General features: G+C 42.4%; 1 protein-coding gene across 1 annotated transcript in view; it reads right to left on the minus strand.

Moving 5' to 3' along the window:
* Positions 1-18,943, minus strand: part of TRIM50 (tripartite motif containing 50) — a 66,940-nt gene that overhangs the window by 33,473 nt on the left and 14,524 nt on the right. The window contains exons 2-3 of the mRNA XM_077480610.1: positions 18,309-18,774; positions 13,420-13,515 (exon numbers count right to left, since the gene is read on the minus strand). Coding sequence (XP_077336736.1) covers positions 13,420-13,515; positions 18,309-18,713 — 501 coding nt within the window. The 5' untranslated portion in view covers positions 18,714-18,774. The remainder of the gene's footprint in view (positions 1-13,419; positions 13,516-18,308; positions 18,775-18,943) is intronic.

Below are 18,943 nucleotides of genomic sequence, written 5' to 3' on the forward strand. Positions count from 1 at the left end.
GGGTTGCAAGTCATCACCTGGACTAAGCCAGGGGCACATCACTTGATAACTTGTAATCCAACGGACAAACTTGAAGATCATTAACTCTGGCAGTGTTCGCCTGAGCAAGGTATAGTAACACAGAAACCAAACAGCATGGGGTCAGCTGAAATCTTTGCAAAGGAGTTACAGATGACTGGTGACAGAGTAAAAAGGGTCCCACATGTGGCAGTGGGAAATGTAGAAGGCAGACAGGCACAACATCATCCCAAAGGGGGTATAGTCTTAAGCCATTTCCCCATCTACCACGCACAGCTTAGCCGGGAAGAGTACACTATATTTGATAACTGCTTTGATGGAATCAAAAGACCGGCGGAGCTCCTGGTCTCCATGGAGAAATTTGAGCACAACATAATACAGTTATTCTGGTAAACCAGCTTATCGCTCTAGCCGCTCTGAGTAATTCATTCTGGTCTCTGAAGTTAAAAAGGCACATGATAAAAGTGCAAGGAGGGGCTCCTTTCAGGCCTGGTTGTCATGGCATGCGGTGGGCCATCTCAACCATGAAGCAGGGGCATAGTTGGGCCGCAGGGAGCAGTGATCTAAATAGCTCCTGCATAAAGACAGTGCGGTTCTTACCCTCTGCTCCCTCCTCCAGGCCGGTAAGATGAAGATTGTTCTGCCGGCATCTGTTCTGGGAGTCCTTGGCATGGTGTTCCAGCACCTTGATCCTGGATTGTAGAGAGTGGATCATGCCAGAATTACCCTCCACACTTTCTTCAATGTGGCCTACCCGCGCCTCAGCCATGGACAAACAGAAACAGACTTTGTCCAGGTCTTGTAGGATGAGCCCGATGTCCAGCTGAACCGCTTCTATTTTAGTGTTAAGGGCTGCCTGGCAAGCTCTGTCAGATTGGATGGAAAGCGTCAGAACAGCAATTTTCCTCATTTTTTCACCCCTTTGAAAAAGTCACGTGTGTTGTGACGATACGTGTGAGGGAAGAGAGAGTCAAGTGACGTTGAGGATCTGACCGCGGCCAAGGTTGGAGCCATCCTGCACTAAAGAAATTGCTGTTTATCATCTGTATGTAAGTTATTTAATCTATTAAATGTCTGTCACTGTGATACTACACTATGGAGTGCTTTCATTTATTCCTATGAACCGCCTACTATCCTTGGGGCTGAGATTGAATGAGTGTGATCTGGAGGTACTACAGTGGAGGAGATAGGAAGCAGTGTAAAGGTACCACAGAGGGATGTGGATCTAAGCAGCCGGAAATCAACATTAATAAGGCTGTTTCTTGCCTTATACAAGGTGAGAGTTTGGGGGAAACACTCTGCATGAACACTGCAGATTGGTTCACACAAGAGCACGGAAGCTATTTGTGGAATTCCGAATAACATTGGAAAATATCATCACAAATTTGCATGATTTGAATTGCACTGTGTATGTAATTATTTGTTATTTATCTTTATTAATGTTTAGTTTTTTAGTTGCCTGATTACTATTGAGGATTACTATTGATGATTGATATATTTTCATGAGAACACTTCCTTTATTATGAGAGTCTATTTATACTGATCACTGAGGTTCTATTGATTATTGAGGTTTATTTTTTATTGAGCACTATTGAGTCAATTTAGCTATTTAGAGAGTATTGCCAGTGAGTTTGAGGTCTGTAAAGAGTGTATATTGTCGGTTTTCTCCTTGCTTCCTCACAACCGTGTGATTGAAGGGGAAGAAGAGTATTGTTCATTGATTAGTGGAGGCTGTTACTATTTGATTGCTGTCTCCATTATCTATGAGATATCAAGCCCCAGATGCTTTTTTATTCCTGTGGAGCTACTTTTCTTCATAGTACCTTCAGAGGACCATTTGTATAGTTATATTTATATGTATTGTCAGATTAGAGATTGGTAAGCGCCATATTCATAACCATAAATAATTTTCCTAGGTGTTACCACAGATTCTCAATTAGATTTAGGTCTGGATTTTGACTGGGCCACTCCAACACATGAATATGCTTTGATCTAAGCTATTCCATTCTAGCTCTGGTTGTATGTTTAGGGTCATTGTCCTGCTGGAAGGTTAACCTCTACCCTAGTCTAAAATCTCAAGTCTTTTGCTAACTCCAACTCTAAGATTGCCCTGTACATGCGATCCTGGGTTACAAACATCCAACTTACAAATGGCTCCTACTTACAAACAGAGGGAGACAACAGAAAGTGAGAGGAAATCTGCCCCTAGGAAAGGAAATTCACTCCTGTAACAGTTATCATGGGCAAAAGATGTCTCCACTAAAGCTTCATCACCAATTTTTGTTTCCACAACAACCCAAAAATGTTCTAAATCCAATTGTCATTGGAACAGAAAGTGGAGTGAAATCTTCTGACAGCAAAACTGATACTGAATGATACAGGAGTGTTAACCCTTCCCTATGCTATGCAAAAAACATAAAAATATTTTTTTTGTTAGAGCTAAACTTAAAAAAAAATGACCTGTACCGACTTTTAAACAAATTCAACTTAAGAACAAACCTATCTTTGCAGCCCAGGGACCACCTGTATTTGGCTCCATCCATCTTCTCATCATATCTGACCAGCTTCCCTGTCCCTGCTGAAGAAAAGCATCCCCACAACATAATGCTGCCACCACCATGTTTCACGGTGGGAATGGCGTGTTCAGGGTGATGTGCAGTGTTATTTTTCCACCACACATAGCGTTTTGCTTTTAGACCAGAAAGTAAAATTTTGGTCTCATCTGATCAGAACACCTTTTTCCACATGTTTGGTGTGTCCCCCACAGACTTCACGCAAACTGCAAACAGGACCTCTTATGGTTTTCTTTCAACAATGGCTTTCTTCTTGCCACTCTTCCATAAAGGCCAGATTTATGGAGGGCATGACTAATAGTTTTCCTGTGAACAGATTCTCCCACCTGAGCTGTGAATCTGTGCAGATACTCCAGAGTAACCATGGGCCTCTTGGCTGCTTCTCTAAATAATGCTCTCCTTGTCTGGCCTGTCAGTTTAGGTGGATGGCCATGTCTTGGTAGGTTTCCAGGTGTGCCATACTCTTTCTATTTTTGGATGATGAATTGAACAGTGCTCTATGAGATGTTCAAAGCTTGGGATATTTTTTTATAACCTAACCCTGCTTTAACCAGTTGCCGACCGCCGCACGCCGATGTACGTCGGTAGAATGGCACGGGCAGGCATAAGGACATACATGTACGTCCCTTGCCTCCCGCGGGTCGGGGGCCCGATCGGGCCCCCGCCCGGTGCCTGCGGCGGTCGGTTTTCGTCCGGGAGCGATCCGGGACGAGGGGGCGGCCATTAATTCATGGCCACCCCCTCGCGATCGCTCCCGACGAATAGAAATCCCCGGTGACATCACTTCCTCTCCTGTAATGTAAACACAGGAGAGGAAGTGATGTATTCTCTCCTCCGTGTCGGTATTTTTCGTTCCGACACGGAGAGCGGATCGGTGAGTTGCACCAACACTCTACACACACAGTAGAACATGCCAGGCACACTCACACCCCCCCTTTACCCCCCGATCACCCCCCCAATTACCCCTGCCCCCCAGTCACAGTGACACCAATGTCATTTTTTTTTTTTTTTTTTTTGCATTGGTGTCATTTGTGACTGTAATAACTGTTAGGGCAGTTAGAGTTAGCCCCCTTTAGTTCTAATGTACCCCCCTAACCCCCCCAATAAAGGTTTAACCCCGTGATCACCCCCCGTCGCCAGTGTCACTAAGGCTGGGTTCACATTGCAGCGGTTTATGAGAACGAATGTGATTCGCACCGCACTGCAGTGCAAATCACATCCGATCTCTGTGCGATTCGAGTTCAGCCATTCGCCGCACCCGCCGCACCCGCCACACCCGCCGCACCCGCCGCAAATTCGCACGGGACCCTTTTTTTGGCCCGCAGCAGAATCGGATCGCATGGGTGTTCACACCATGCGATCCGAGTTTGCAGATCGCACTGCGATATGCGAACTGATCTGGGGGTGTCAGTAACATTTCACTGACACTCCCAGCAGTTCGCATAGGGCAGTGTGAACTGCCGCCGGGAGGCATGCGATGCGGGAACCCGCCGCGGATTCGCAGCGTTTCCGCATCGCTCCAGTGTGAACCCAGCCTAATAAGCGATCATTTTTCTGATCGCCGTATTAGTGTCACAGGTGACGCTAGTTAGGCAGGTAGGTATTTAGGTTCGCCGCAGCTTTTTATAGCGCCAGGGACCCCCATATACTACCGCATAAAGCCCCCTGATTGCCCCCTAGTTAACCCTTTCACCAGTGATCACCATATAACTGTTACAGGTGACGCTGGTTGGTTAGTTATTTTTTTATAGTTTCAGGGCACCCGCCATTTATTACCTAATAAAGGTTTAACCCCCTGATCACCCGGCGGGTGTCATTTGTGACTAATAACTGTTAGGGCAGTTAGGGTTAGCCCCCTTTAGTTCTAAGGTACCCCCTAACCCCCCCAATAAAGGTTTAACCCCGTGATCACCCCCCGTCGCCAGTGTCACTAAGGCTGGGTTCACATTGCAGCGGTTTATGAGAACGGATGTGATTCGCACCGCACTGCAGTGCAAATCACATCCGATCTCTGTGCGATTCGAGTTCAGCCATTCGCCGCACCCGCCGCACCCGCCGCAAATTCGCACGGGACCCTTTTTTTGGCCCGCAGCAGAATCGGATCGCATGGGTGTTCACACCATGCGATCTGAGTTTGCAGATCGCACTGCGATATGCGAACTGATCTGGGGGTGTCAGTAACATTTCACTGACACTCCCAGCAGTTCGCATAGGGCAGTGTGAACTGCCGCCGGGAGGCATGCGATGCGGGAACCCGCCGCGCATTCGTGGCGTTCCCGCATCGCTCCAGTGTGAACCCAGCCTAATAAGCGATCGTTTTTCTGATCGCTGTATTAGTGTCACAGGTGACGCTAGTTAGGCAGGTAGGTATTTAGGTTCGCTGCAGCTTTTTATAGCGCCAGGGACCCCCATATACTACCGCATAAAGCCCCCTAATTGCCCCCTAGTTAACCCTTTCACCAGTGATCACCATATAACTGTTACAGGTGACGCTGGTTGGTTAGTTATTTTTTTATAGTTTCAGGGCACCCGCCATTTATTACCTAGTCTCACTAGTGTACCCCTAAATTTAGGGGTGTCTACTTTCCAAAATGGGGTCATTTGGGGGGGGTTTGTGCCATCTTGGCATTTTATGGCCTTCAAAACTGTAACGCCCTTAGAAAGCCTGAAGGCGGTGCTTGGTTTTCGGGGCCCCGTATGCGGCTAGGCTCCCAAAAAGTCCCACATATGTGGTATCCCCGTACTCAGGAGAAGCAGCAGAATTTATTTTGGGGTTTCATTTCACATATGCCCATGGCATGCGTGAGCAATATATCATTTAGTGACAACTTTGTGAAAAAAAAAAAAAAAAAAAAAAAGTTTGTAATTTTCCTGCAACTTGTGGCAAAATATAAAATATTCCATGGACTCAACATGCCTCTCAGCAAATAGCTTGGGGTGTCTACTTTCTAAAATGGGGTCATTTGTGGGGGTTTTGTGCCATCTTGGCATTTTATGGCCTTCAAAACTGTAATAGGTAGTGAGAAGTGAACTCAAAAATTTACGCCCTTAGAAAGCCTGAAGGCGGTGCTTGGTTTTCGGGGCCCCGTACGCGGCTAGGCTCCCAAAAAGTCCCACATATGTGGTATCCCCATACTCAGGAGAAGCAGCAGAATTTATTTTGGGGTGTCATTTCACATATGCCCATGGCATGCATGAGCAATATATCATTTAGTGACAACTTTGTTAAAAAAAAAAAAAAAAAAAAAAGTTTGTAATTTTCCCGCAACTTGTGGCAAAATATAAAATATTCCATGAACTCAACATGCCTCTCAGCAAATAGCTTGGGGTGTCTACTTTCTAAAATGGGGTCATTTGTGGGGGTTTTGTGCCATCTTGGCATTTTATGGCCTTCAAAACTGTAATAGGTAGTGAGAAGTGAACTCAAAAATTTACGCCCTTAGAAAGCCTGAAGGCGGTGCTTGGTTTTCGGGGCCCCGTACGCGGCTAGGCTCCCAAAAAGTCCCACATATGTGGTATCCCCATACTCAGGAGAAGCAGCAGAATTTATTTTGGGGTGTCATTTCACATACGCCCATAGCATGTGTGAGCAATATATCATTTAGTGACAACTTTGTGTAAAAAAAAAAAAAAATTTTTTTTTTTGCCATTATTCAATCGCTTGAGGCAAAAAAATAAAATATTCAATGGGCTCAACATGCCTCTTATCAATTTCCTTAGGGGGTCTACTTTCCAAAATGGGGTCATTTGGGGGGGTTTTGTACTGCCCTGCCATTTTAGCACCTCAAGAAATGAGATAGGCAGTCGTAAACTAAAAGCTGCGTAAATTCCAGAAAACGTACCTTAGTTTGTAGATGTGACAACTTTTGCGCAAACCAATAAATATACAATTATTGACTTTTTTTTTACCAAAGACATGTGGCTGAATACATTTTGGCCTAAATGTATGACTAAAATTGAGTTTATTGGATTTTTCTAATAACAAAAAGTAGAAAATATCATTTTTTTTCAAAATTTGCGGTCTTTTTACGTTTATATCGCAAAAAATAAAAATCGCAGAGGCAATCAAATACCATCAAAAGAAAGCTCTATTTGTGGGAAGAAAAGGACGCAAATTTTGTTTGGGTACAACATTGCATGACCGCGCAATTACCAGTTAAATCAGCGCAGTGCCAAAGTGTAAAAAGACCTCTGGTCATTTACCAGCAAAATGGTCCGGTCTGAAAGTGGTTAAACTTCTCAACAACTTTATCCCTGACTGGTGTGTTCCTTGGCCTTCATGATGCTGTTTGTTCATTAAGGATCTCTAACAATCCTATGAGGACTTCACAGAACAGCTGTATTTATACTGAGATTAAATTACACACAGGTGGGCTCTATTTACTAATTAGGTGACTTCTGAAGGCAATTGGTTCCACTAGATTTTAGTTAGGGGTATCAGAGTAAAGGGGGCTGAATGCAAATGCACGCCACACTTCTCAGATATTTATTTGTAAAAAATTTTGAAAACCATTTATAGTTTTTATTCTACTTCACAATTATGTGTTACTTTGTGTTGGTCTATCACATAAAATCCCAATAAAATACATTTAAGTTTTTGGTTGTAGCATGACAAAATGTGGAACATTTCAAGGAGTATGAATACTTTTTCAAGGCACTGTATTTACTAAAATAATTGCATTTCCATATTCTGTGTACTGTGGGAGATCAGATACAGTGAATGCAGTGTCCTGGGTTTAGTAATATGTTAAACTTTCCAAAACCTTTCAAAACAAAGCTGCTCATGAAACCTAAGGCCTCTTTCACACGGGGCGGATCAGTAATGATCCGCCCCGTGGAGATCCGCTCGCTCAGCGGGGACTGCTCCGTTGTCCCCGCTGAGCTGGCTGCGGACAGGGCGGTCTCCGCACACTGTGCGGGGACCACCCTGTCAGCTCTCCGCTCTCCTCTATGGGGATCGGACGAGCACGGACCGTCTGTCCGTGTTCGTCCGATCCGCTCTGCAGACGGATAGAAAAATAGGATTTTCCTCCGTCTGCAGAATTGGACTGTTGCGGAGGCGGACGAAATCGGGTGTCTGCGGATGCTCATCCGCAGACACCCGCTATCCCATAGGGATGAATGTATGTCCGTATTTCATCCGCAAACGGATGGATAAAATACGGACATATCGTCCGCATGTGTGAAAGGGGCCTTATGCTCCATTCAGGAAATATTTTCTGTTTTATATCAACGTGGAAAGTTGATGATATGGATGTTTTTCACATACCTATGTGAGTATTTTTAATCCTTGTATGTAGCTTTAATAAATATTTGTAGCAGAGAGTGGTATGATTTTCCTGATTTGGACTGTCCAGGGACACCAGGAGGAGGATTTACTTTTCCAGTGGCTTCCTGAGAGACATAAATATCACGTGTTTGTGACTCTATAGTAGGGTCATTATCTGGAGGTGAGCAGGCATTCCAGCTAGAGGTGGTGGTCACTGAAGTCACCGGATAATATGAATTAACAATTCTATGAACTGTCACCTAAAGTTGCATTATGGTGAATTGTTCACATTATTTGGGCTTTTATTATTGTTTTATTGCTATTGTTTATATTGGTTGCACTGCACCAGTTTTGATTTATTAGTATTGAATTGAGAGTCACATGTGAATACACTCTGAGAGAGGTGTTGGTAGAAATCACGATATAGCCTAGAGGTAGGCTGCTGACACTGGATTGGTTTAATATTGTGTTGCACTGATTCATTGATTTGCTTTGTTTGAATACAGCGCTGATTATATTTTATTTCACAAGTAGTTTATTTGGGTCACACATTTGCACAGGCAAATAATTAAAACCTTCATCCGTTATTGAAAAATTAGAGGAAGTTGGCCAACCTCCATTATTTGAAAGTCCAAGGAATCTGATACAGTTTCAGAAAAACAAAAATTTATTGTAAACCTGATAATGGTCTAGGAAAATCTGAGCTATATTTTATAGTCATACTTTACAATGTCTAGAATTAAATCCAGTTCTTGAAATATCATCCTACACAGGACATGAGTCATTGAGATGCTTTTTCTTCTATTGTCTGTTTGATGGGTGTTAAACACCTTATGCAAGACCACTCTCACTGTGCCAGGAAAGCCTTATCTCCAGTCCTCTGAAGGACAAGTCACAAGGACAACTGGCTCAGTTTCATTGTGACTGCAACCTAATCAGAGTGTGTGGGATTGTCACGGCATTACAGAGTACACAATGAGCTCACACTAGTTTCAGAAAGATATTTTAGTAAACACCACACACTTGTAAAATGGAAAGTTTTGATGAAAAACTTTGCTCATTTAGAACTGTGGTTTATTAGTAGAAGTTGGTGGAAATAATTTAAAATGCCAACTTGTACCTCTTTTGTGGCCAGTACCAGTCATGTGCCTTTAATACAGCCCTATTTGGATTTTGATACTGACAACTTTTCCAAGTGTGACTCCAGTTTGCATAACCATTTGTCTTTATATGACTCTGCTCTAGCTGAAGACACTGACAAGTTTATTGAATCCTTGATGGGCCACCTCTCCAGCCAATTGCCTTAGTCTGAATCTTTTCCTCCTAGAGGCTGAACTTACACTAATGCCGCGTACACACGACCGGACTTTCTGGCAGAGTAGGTCAGACGGAATCATTCCGTCGGATATTCTGAGCTTGTGTGGGATAATCCGATAGTTTTTAGAAAAAAATTCAGATGGACCTAGAAATAGAACGTTTCAGATCTGTCCGATGGGCTCAATTCCTATCTGGAAAACCGTTCTTCTGTATGCTGGTCCAAAGGGCAGATATTGGCTACTGGCTATTGAACTTCCTTTTCTAGTCCCGTCGTATGTCATCACGTTCAAAACGAACAGACTTTTGAATGGTCTTTAGTCCGTTCGTGTGTGGGCAAGTCCATTCATTCGGAAGTCCATCGTAACTCCATCGAAAGACCGTCTGAATTTTTCTGCCGGAAAGTCCGGTCGTGTGTACGCAGCATAAGTTTCACAATATCTTACCTCCAGCACAAGTAATGGGGGCTTTACCCCTGGCCTTTTGAACTCTATTTTAAAGGCTCCATCTTGTATTCGGCCCAATCTACCCCCTGAAAAGCTGTTTCTTCCCCTCCACCTTAGGCTTAAAGTGCTTTCAGAAGCACATAACGTTAAGACGGCTGGGCACCCAGGGATTACTAAAACATTTTCTTTCGTTTCTCGTGCCAAAAGGACTCCTGTTCCTATTGCAAAACCTGTGCTACCCCTACCTTTGCCTGTCCCTAAACACCCTTGGATGCACATCCAGGCTAACTTGTGCTCTAGTTTTGCTGCCTCTACACCTGCTGATGCGGTCCAGTCTGCCTTTGCAACAGTTACATCAGTCCAACCCATCCCAGTTGAGCCTCCTGCTTTTTTATATTCAGTAACCTGGCCTCACCCTACTGCAACTACATCTGCTCAAACTTGTCTAAGACGTTCCATCCATACTTGGGATAGACTGCCTCATTCGGCCTTTTCTTCAAGCCACTCTGTATCCAGCTTGTGTTCCAGCCATCCAGCTTGACGCAAGTGACAGGTCACGCACTAAACAACCTGAACTTGCTGATCCCCTGACCTATGCCCAGCCTGATGGTCCTGTGCTGGATGTCCAGCTTATCTGCAAAGGTCCTTGAGCCCCTCCTTAGACAGCTTAGACAGCATCTTGGTTTTGGTTGTGATACACTCTCTCTGCTTGTCCACCTGCAAGGTGATTGATCTGGTCAGTTTTTGGGTGGAGACCAAACCTGATTTAAGCTAGCCAAACCTGCAGTCTCATGCTTGTAATAGAGCGTGTAGTACCTTATCAAGCTGCCCTGTCTGCTGCTCTGTCTGCCCTGATAGATTGGATTTTACTGTGTATGGCCGTGGATTGGATATTGAATTTTTTCTGAACTCTGCCTTTTTTTTTTAACAGAGGAACTCTGTCTGTCTTTTACCTGGACTGTAATTGAACTATTCTGCCTGTCTGCCAACCGCAAGTACCTGTTTGCTTTGCTGAGTACACCCATTCCCTGGCATGGTAGCCAGGCACTACAGCAGTGTGTATAAGTCCTGGGGAAAGCGAGTACTGGTAGGCCTGCTTGCCTTATGGGAAAGGGGGCTGCTAAAAACGAAGAAAACAGTAGCCGGCTATAGTGTCTGACCACCTGCGTTAGGGGTAAGCATGACATATAACAGTATTGTTAATTAAATAGTGCATTTTTAATAAAGGTCCGTTCATCAAAACATGAAGAGGGATAACTGAAGAAGAAATAGGTACAGAGGGATCTGGTTTCAAATGGGGGATAGTTGGGAATGACAGTAGTTGTAAACCCTTACATAAACCCAGTGAAGTGACTGGCCTCAGGTGATACACAGAGATGAAACTAATTCTACATGAGTTGGAATTGATACGTTGAATCTATAATGATTGTCTGAGCTTTCAGAAGAAAAAAGATGAACTGAAGTTGCTGATTGAAGGGAAGGGACACCCCCCCTCCCCCCCTTCACACAGGAACAGAGCTGAAACTGCCAATCCGCTGGAGCTCCCTCCCCTGTCACTTTTTTTCTCCTGGTGTCATGAAAACTCGTCAGAAGTAATTCATGCAGACAGCAGAGGAATGAAGCAGCAAACAGAATGACAGGCCAGCCGAAGTACCAACTGCTGGTGTCTAATTTTTGGGAATTATTTCAACCAAGGAAAAGAATACTCCTCTTGTTTAGCGCTTTTAACTAATGGTTTTACTGACCTGACTGGTAAACTAAGTTGTCCAAATTTGCATGTGTATTGTAAGGGCACTTTCACACTGATCCATAGCAAAAACGTGGTAAAAATGCATATGCGAGGAATGACACAAGACAAGGGTGCCTCCTCTCTCCTCTTATTTTCACATTGGTCCTTGGACCCCTTTTGGGTAAAGTATGAGCAAATTCTGATATTAAGGGCTTGAAGGTAGGCAACATGGAACATAAGCGTTCAGCCTAAGCTGATGACGTACTGTTCCACCTCACAAACCCCCTGCTCTCATTGCCAGTCCTGATGCGAGACTCTTGTCCTGATGCGAGACTCTTGTCCTGATGCGAGACTCTTGTCATCCCCACAGAAGAACTGCCAGATTAAAGGGTAAACCGCCCATGAAGTTTTGGAGAAGGCTGATAGAGCTGAGACATGAACTCTGATGCCCCATACACATGAGCGGATTTTCCGTCTGGATGGTTTTTCCAATGGAATTCCGCTCAAACTTGGCTTGCATACACATGACCACACAAAAGTTCTCAGAACTTCCGACTGTCAAGAACATGGTGACGTACAACACTACGACGAGTCGAGAAAATTAAGTTCATTGCTTCCAAGCATGCACGAATTGTTTCCGAGCATGCGTAGGAATTTTGCACGTCAGAATTTGTACACACGATCCGAATTTCCGATCGGAACTTTTTCCGACCAAAAAATACAGAACCTGCTCTGAATCTTTTGCTGGCTGGAATTCTGCCAGCAAAAGTCCGATGGAGTATACACACGGTCAGAATTTCTGACCAAAAGCTCAGAGCCGACTTTTGCTGGCAGAATTTCTGAGAGAGCTGATGGATAGAGACAGATCTAGGCTGGATTGGAGGAAGCCGAGGATATCCTGGACTACTGGATCGCTGAACGATCTGCCCATAGTGGACGAGGATTCAACGAACTTGGCCCATATCCTCTCATAGACTTTAATCATGCTTGCTTTTCTCTAGCTCACGAGGGTGGAAATCACTCTTGAAGCACACCCAAAAGATTCCAGCCTATCCATCTCTAGAACCAGACCATCAGTCTTAGTGACGCTGGACACGGGTGCAGGACTGCCCTCTGACAAAGAAGATCCAGCCTGGTATTAAGAGGCACCAGGTCCCGGAAGCTGAGCTGGGTCAGGAGGGGAAACCATGGCCTGGTTGGCCAGTAAGGTGCAATCACTACCACCTCGACTGCTTCCGCTTGTAGTGTTCGTAAGGACCTGTGGATGATCAGAAGCCGAGGCACCCCTGAAGAAACTTGAAAAACGCTGGTCTAGGCAAATGACAATCGTCATAATTTATTGAATTGATCCTATAATGTTTTCCAGTGCCTAAAGCGTAACTCCACTTTTGTTGAGAAAAAAGCATTCCCCTCTGGGTGATCAATGTACATTGCAAGGATTATAACAGACTTTGTTGCAGATCACTACCTTTTGTTAGTCTGAAGAAATCCCTGTATTTCTCTGTGCCTCTGTTCTGAGTACATCTAATGGAAGTGGTTTCATAATTATCTGTCAGGTGTTGAGCTACAGGGCACTAATGAGGAAATCTGCTGGGCCCTCATCCCTTTAGACAGGTTCCTATTGAAAGTATCTCTCAAAAATTCAATTTTTGTTGCAAGGAATGCATGAAATCTGACTTGTATCTTAGGCAGACTTCTGGGAAAATCAGTGAGCCAATCACACAAGCAGGAAATTATGTTTCTGGGGAGTGGTCAGTACACACTTTGTGTACAGAAAACTCCAGGTAGCCATATAGCAATGTATTCTCATAAAATTACATTGGCTGATTGAAAGTTTTATATTGTTGATCGAAAGCACTTCAACTGTATGTCGAATATCTTTCAATAAAACGTTATTGATAAAAAAAAAAAATTACATTGACTGCAGATTGAAAAGGAAAGGTAATTTTTAATAACATTTAATTGCAAAATGATTAGTGTCGCAATCATATGCGCTATATTATTTCATTATTTGCTTATTTTTTTCCCCATGAAAGTGGAGTTACCCTTTAATGGTTTGTGGACACTCACTGTTATACGGGTCTTGTTGTTGGTGAGTTTGCTTATCTGCTCCTCCAGAGCCCTTCTGTCCTTTTGCAGCTCAGTCATCAGTGAAGACACATCTTCCTATAAATTAAGTAATGCAAAATATTAGGCAACAAATAGTGACTGTCATGCAAATTTAATTTTAAATAATGGGGAAATGTTACAAGCAAATTGCTATACAAATGAAAGTCTGTAGTTTAGGCCCTGTGGATGGCCATTGGGGTCCTGCAATCAGAGTTGTTAACAGATCCATTCACTATTCAAAAATCCTTTGAAGTAGGGAAGTGTCACATGTGACACATGCTAAACACTTATATTTACTACTAAACCTATCCAATTTCAATACAAACAAGCCTCATTATATCTGGGCAAAGAAAGAAAATGATAAATTTATTTTATAGCTCAATGTGCTGTCGGTTGCATGTGTCTCTCTCCCTTCACTTCCCTCTCCCCATTGTCACTGTGCTGCAGCGAATGCCTCTTACCCTTTGCTTCCCTGCTGTGTGAGCAGAGTGGGCTCTGTGTGACATTCCCCATTTGTTCCTTTTCCTCCTCCCTCCGGGCACTAATTTAAGCCAGGCAGCAGGAGAGTTTGAGCCAAATGGAGTATCAGAGAGAGGACTTGCTGCATAGCAATGGATCATGGGATATCTAGATATTAAAGGAGGGCTGTTTAATAAAAGTGAATGGAGGCTTATGGCCCAGGAAAATTACCAGGGCTCGAGAGAGAACTGCGTGGGCAGCAAACTGATGCAGACCTCCTGCTGTTGTCTGTGCTGAATTTCGGACAGACAGTGTGAGGAAACCAGTGTGTGCAGACTTGTGCTGTGCTTGTCTGGTCTGAGGACAGAGCCTGTGGGGGCCAGAGTAAAAGACTGAGCCACAGAGGGCCCCTAATCTAAATGCAGGATGCCGGATGTGTTGGATTCCAGTGGGGTTTTTTTCTTTTTTTGAAGCACGTGATTAGAGCCAGAGGCTCTGATATGCTTCAAAAAAGGGTAAGCTCGGGGAGCAGAGCACTGCGCCCTGAGCCCACCCAGTTGTGTGACAACAGCGAATGAATATTCACTATTGTCATACTGATTCTCCTGGCCAATCAGGAAGTGGGTCTTGGGACCCATCACCCGACTGGCTGAAAGGACAGGTGATCCCATTGGACGCGTAGGAGGAGGAGACGCATTGTAAGCTACCACCCCCAGCTTGTAGGACTGCTGCCTTCCTGCGACCTAAATGCAGGGCTGGATGATCGACCCCGGGTTTGGGGGTGCGGTGACCCAACTGACCGATAGCATGAGGGGATGGGTTGTGCTGCTGGCTGACCAGGGTGGGTGGTTGTTTGCCACCCCGGAAAAAAAATACACCAGCCGCCACTGCTGGGGAGACCTGTTGCCGTGTGCTACCACGTCTGATATTACCTGATCATAAGGACTTTTGGGACCACTGATTGCCAAGCACTCTGGACCTGATTCATTGTATACCAGGAGTGAGTGAAACTATAAAGCTTAACTCTTATTGCCCATAGTTAATGCCATAGAGACCATTTCTTACCTATTAGCCTACTGTGGATTGCAATAAGGAGACAGTTTCACATGCACCACCTCACAGAAGGGCCCCAAGGAAAGCTGGCCAACACTTACAAATAGGCCTGGGTACTTTGTAGACTCTACCAGGGGTACCCCTTAGTCAGAAACATATACGTTCACCCAATATTGGGGCTGTATGAGTAGAGTGCACTTAGGAACATTCCTTGAATCGCTATAGCTAATAATTACAGTGAGGTTTAATTTATGGCATTCATTCTTTCATGATTGATGCTATTCTTACTAATACTGTATAGACCAGTGTAGTGGGGCTTAGCCTTATTACAGCATAGGTCAACAGCTGTAGGTGAGGCTAATATTTAAATCAGTTACCCTAACAAATTCTGTTATCTTGGTTAAGTGCCCTATGCATTGAATTTGCTTACTCTTCAATAATACAGCCACCTTATTAATCCTCAAGTTGCTTGTTGTCTATTTTCTGTGTACTATCAGTACTATTATAGAGTGGTAGAATATTAATTCTTTAGTTACACAGGTGTAAGTAACCTATGACCAGGTGTGTCAGTGGGGACCGAGCAGCTTAAAGAGTTGCGGCATAGAGCCCAACATACCAAGCAGCTCCTGGAGGGTAGTTCTACAAATTTATATTGTTTGACACATATTTATCAAAATGGAAAATTCTATGATTTTCTCTTCATTTCTTTTTCTCTTATTTATTAAGTTAATAAGTCTTTATATTTCAATAATGAAGGAATTGACAAAGTCAAGCCCAACATAGTCTGCTATTCACTATGGAAAAATTTAATTCTTTATGCACATCATCACTTTTTATTGTTAGAAAACACATCACCATTGCTATTAGAATGTAATTCCAAATTTAATTCCAACGACACCTATATTTTGAGTTTTGGATAGAGTGAGGAAACAGTAGAACCTTGGGTTTTAAATCCTGTCTAGGGTTTCCATATGAAATTTCTCCTGTGAACATACAGATTTTGCCTTTATTTACTCCAAAATAACTAAATAATGTTTTGTCTGAAATTTAATTTCTTCTTCATTGTTCCTGCTGTAGAATTGTGCTACTTTCCCTTCATCTCTGGGATCTTATTTACAGTTGCCCTTGATCAACAATTGTTTCCTGAGTAATGGGAATTTTCCCAGTGAGCTGAATCAAAATTTATAAAGAAAAATTCCCTTGATATGATAAATGTTCCCTTCAGTATGTTCATACTGCCAGGCTTTTTAAATGAAATGTACACTGTTTTTCTCTAAATTGATTTATTATATACGACGTTTTAAGCCAGGCTAGTTTGGAATATTAGAACTCTTGGATCACTATTTCAACATGTTAAGATCCCTTTGTTTTGGCAAAAGCTGCTGACATACTATGTCACCAAACCACAAATCAAGTCAAGCATTTTGAATACAGTCTTAGGTGGCTCAGTGCCTGTTGATAAATGCACGTGCGGCATGTATGACATCTGCTGCTAAGTTATGTCTACTCTTGCATCTTCCAAATTGAGATAAACTGCAAGCGGATCTTCAGATTAAAGAGTTTCTTTATTTGGTTAACGCATTGTATGTTAGGCTATTTCCACAATTTTAACTGAATAAACAAACTGTTATATCTGGGGATCAGTGTAAAGTTCATATAACTTTGGAAGATTTGTGTTAAAAAAAAAAAGGTGAATCAGTTATAATGTGCCTTCTCTCGATCTGTGCATTTTACACTGTTATTGGATCTAACTTTAAAGGACCTGACGAATAATTGTGGCCTTTTTCCCTACAGTCAACAATCAGATTAAAAGTATCACTGAAAGTTAGAATATGACCAGCACTGAGAGGTAACCCCAGTTCTTTAAAGAAAACAAAAATTCACCGCTCCACGTCAATCCACCGACAGGCTACCAACTCTCCAGATAGGTGGGGGTTCCAGGTGCAGGCTGATTGCACAAGCCAAGTATACAGAAAACGAACAAAACTCTGGACAGCCGCACTCCGGATTAAGTAAAAAATGAAAATGCCTTTATTGCTTCAAGTGAAAAAACTCCATATCACACGAAACATCACAGCAAAGGGAAAAATAGAACAAAATTCTGACGCGTTTCACGCTAAAACCAGCGCTTACTCATAAGCGCTGGTTTTAGCGTGAAACGCGTCAGTAATTTTGTTCTATTTTTCCCTTTGCTGTGATGTTTCGTGTGATATGGAGTTTTTTCACTTGAAGCAATAAAGGCATTTTCATTTTTTACTTAATCCGGAGTGCGGCTGTCCAGAGTTTTGTTCGTTTTCTGTATACCTAACCCCAGTTCTTTGTAAGGCTTCCCTGAGTTTAATGAAATGTTTAAATACAAGGGACTACATATGAATATGACTGCTTTTATCTGCATATGTAAAGGGGATCTTCTATAGTGTTTTTTATACATATTTTGTTATTTTTTTCAAGACAAAATATATATACTTTAAGTAGATTAAAAAACGTAGTCAGATAAATATGAAACATTGCATATACATATTATACATATGATTTTTTATAAATCTATTCTTAGTTATTATTTAGAAGAAAAAAAAAACATATGCTGTTAACAGAACTCAATTGCTCATATTCAAATTTACAAACATCAACTAAATGAATCAGAAGAGTGATCCTATCCCTAATGCTTCTCTACTTGCACTCTTTGACTCTTTGGACAGGCCCTCTGGTGTTCCACCCACAGTCTGAGGGCAAACAGTTTCTACTGTGCTCCCTCCATAGATTGATATATAATACCAAAGTCATGGGCGAACCCTGTAATATATGTTTATTTGTAAATATAAATGTAAATATATATATATATATATATATATATATATATATATATATATAATTTATATATTTATTTATTCTTTTTAAATCTAACCCAAAACCCCTAGAGTTTAATTTTAACAACAAAAGTACAGTTTGAACTTGGTATCACGCCTTTACTGGCAGATTCTGAATTTACACTTCCTGATTGTTACAATATGATTACTTCTCTGAAGTGTGTATTATTTTTTTAGACTGAAGCTTTAATAATTATAGTTAACTTGCCATAATATGGCTACGGTGCTCCTTAGTGCAAAGCTATACCTAAAGGCATGCAAATACATGAAACATGCATCTATACATCACTAACTGATTACAAAATACTTAAACCATTGACTACAGATATATTTGATAAACCATATTTTATTTTCTATACAAAAATCTCCCCCTGTGTACAGATTTTAGGTAAAAAGATTTTTACTATCACATGAAATATCCCCGTACAATCAAATCAATTTTTTTAATACAGTAGGACTGCGTATGCATACCTTCATTCGACTATACACACTTGTGAGTGGTGTGATGTGGTGATGCTTGTGATCGCCAATAGTGCCGCAAAGGCCACAGATAACTTCTTGGTCTTGCTCACAGTACAGGCTGAGGGGGTTATTGTGATTTGGGCATGTCTCAGATGCAGCTTGCTCCTCACCTAATACCTTCAGAGTCTCAATGAGGCGCTTTAATGTAACATTGGGAGGTGAGGAACTGTAGTCCACTTCTTGGCGGCACACAGGACACAGCAGAATGATATGGGATTCCTTCATTAACCCCCATAAACAGTCTCTGCAGTAGGAGTGTCCACACTGCAGCATTGCCGGGTCCTTAAATACCTCCAGGCATATTGGACAAGTCAACTGATTCTCCAGTAAAGGGAGCCTTATACTGAAAGCCATCCCTCTCTGTGTAGATCTGCAGTATAACACCAGCAAGTAGATATCACGTTAATTTGTTTTTCTAAAAAAAAAAAAAAAAAAAGCTATGACATTCTTTTATCAATCATTTTACAAATTGGTTTGATAATGTAAAAAACTCCTTTATCTCTATCATTTACTTCTTATCTGCATATAAACAAACTGAATGTACCATACAAGAACAGTGTGTACAGCAAGGGCTTCAGCCAAAG

The sequence above is a fragment of the Lithobates pipiens genome, unplaced genomic scaffold, assembly GCF_037356315.1.
Source record: "Lithobates pipiens isolate NorthernLeopardFrog02 unplaced genomic scaffold, aLitPip1_a1.2 Scaffold_16, whole genome shotgun sequence".
NCBI lineage: Eukaryota > Metazoa > Chordata > Amphibia > Anura > Ranidae > Lithobates > Lithobates pipiens.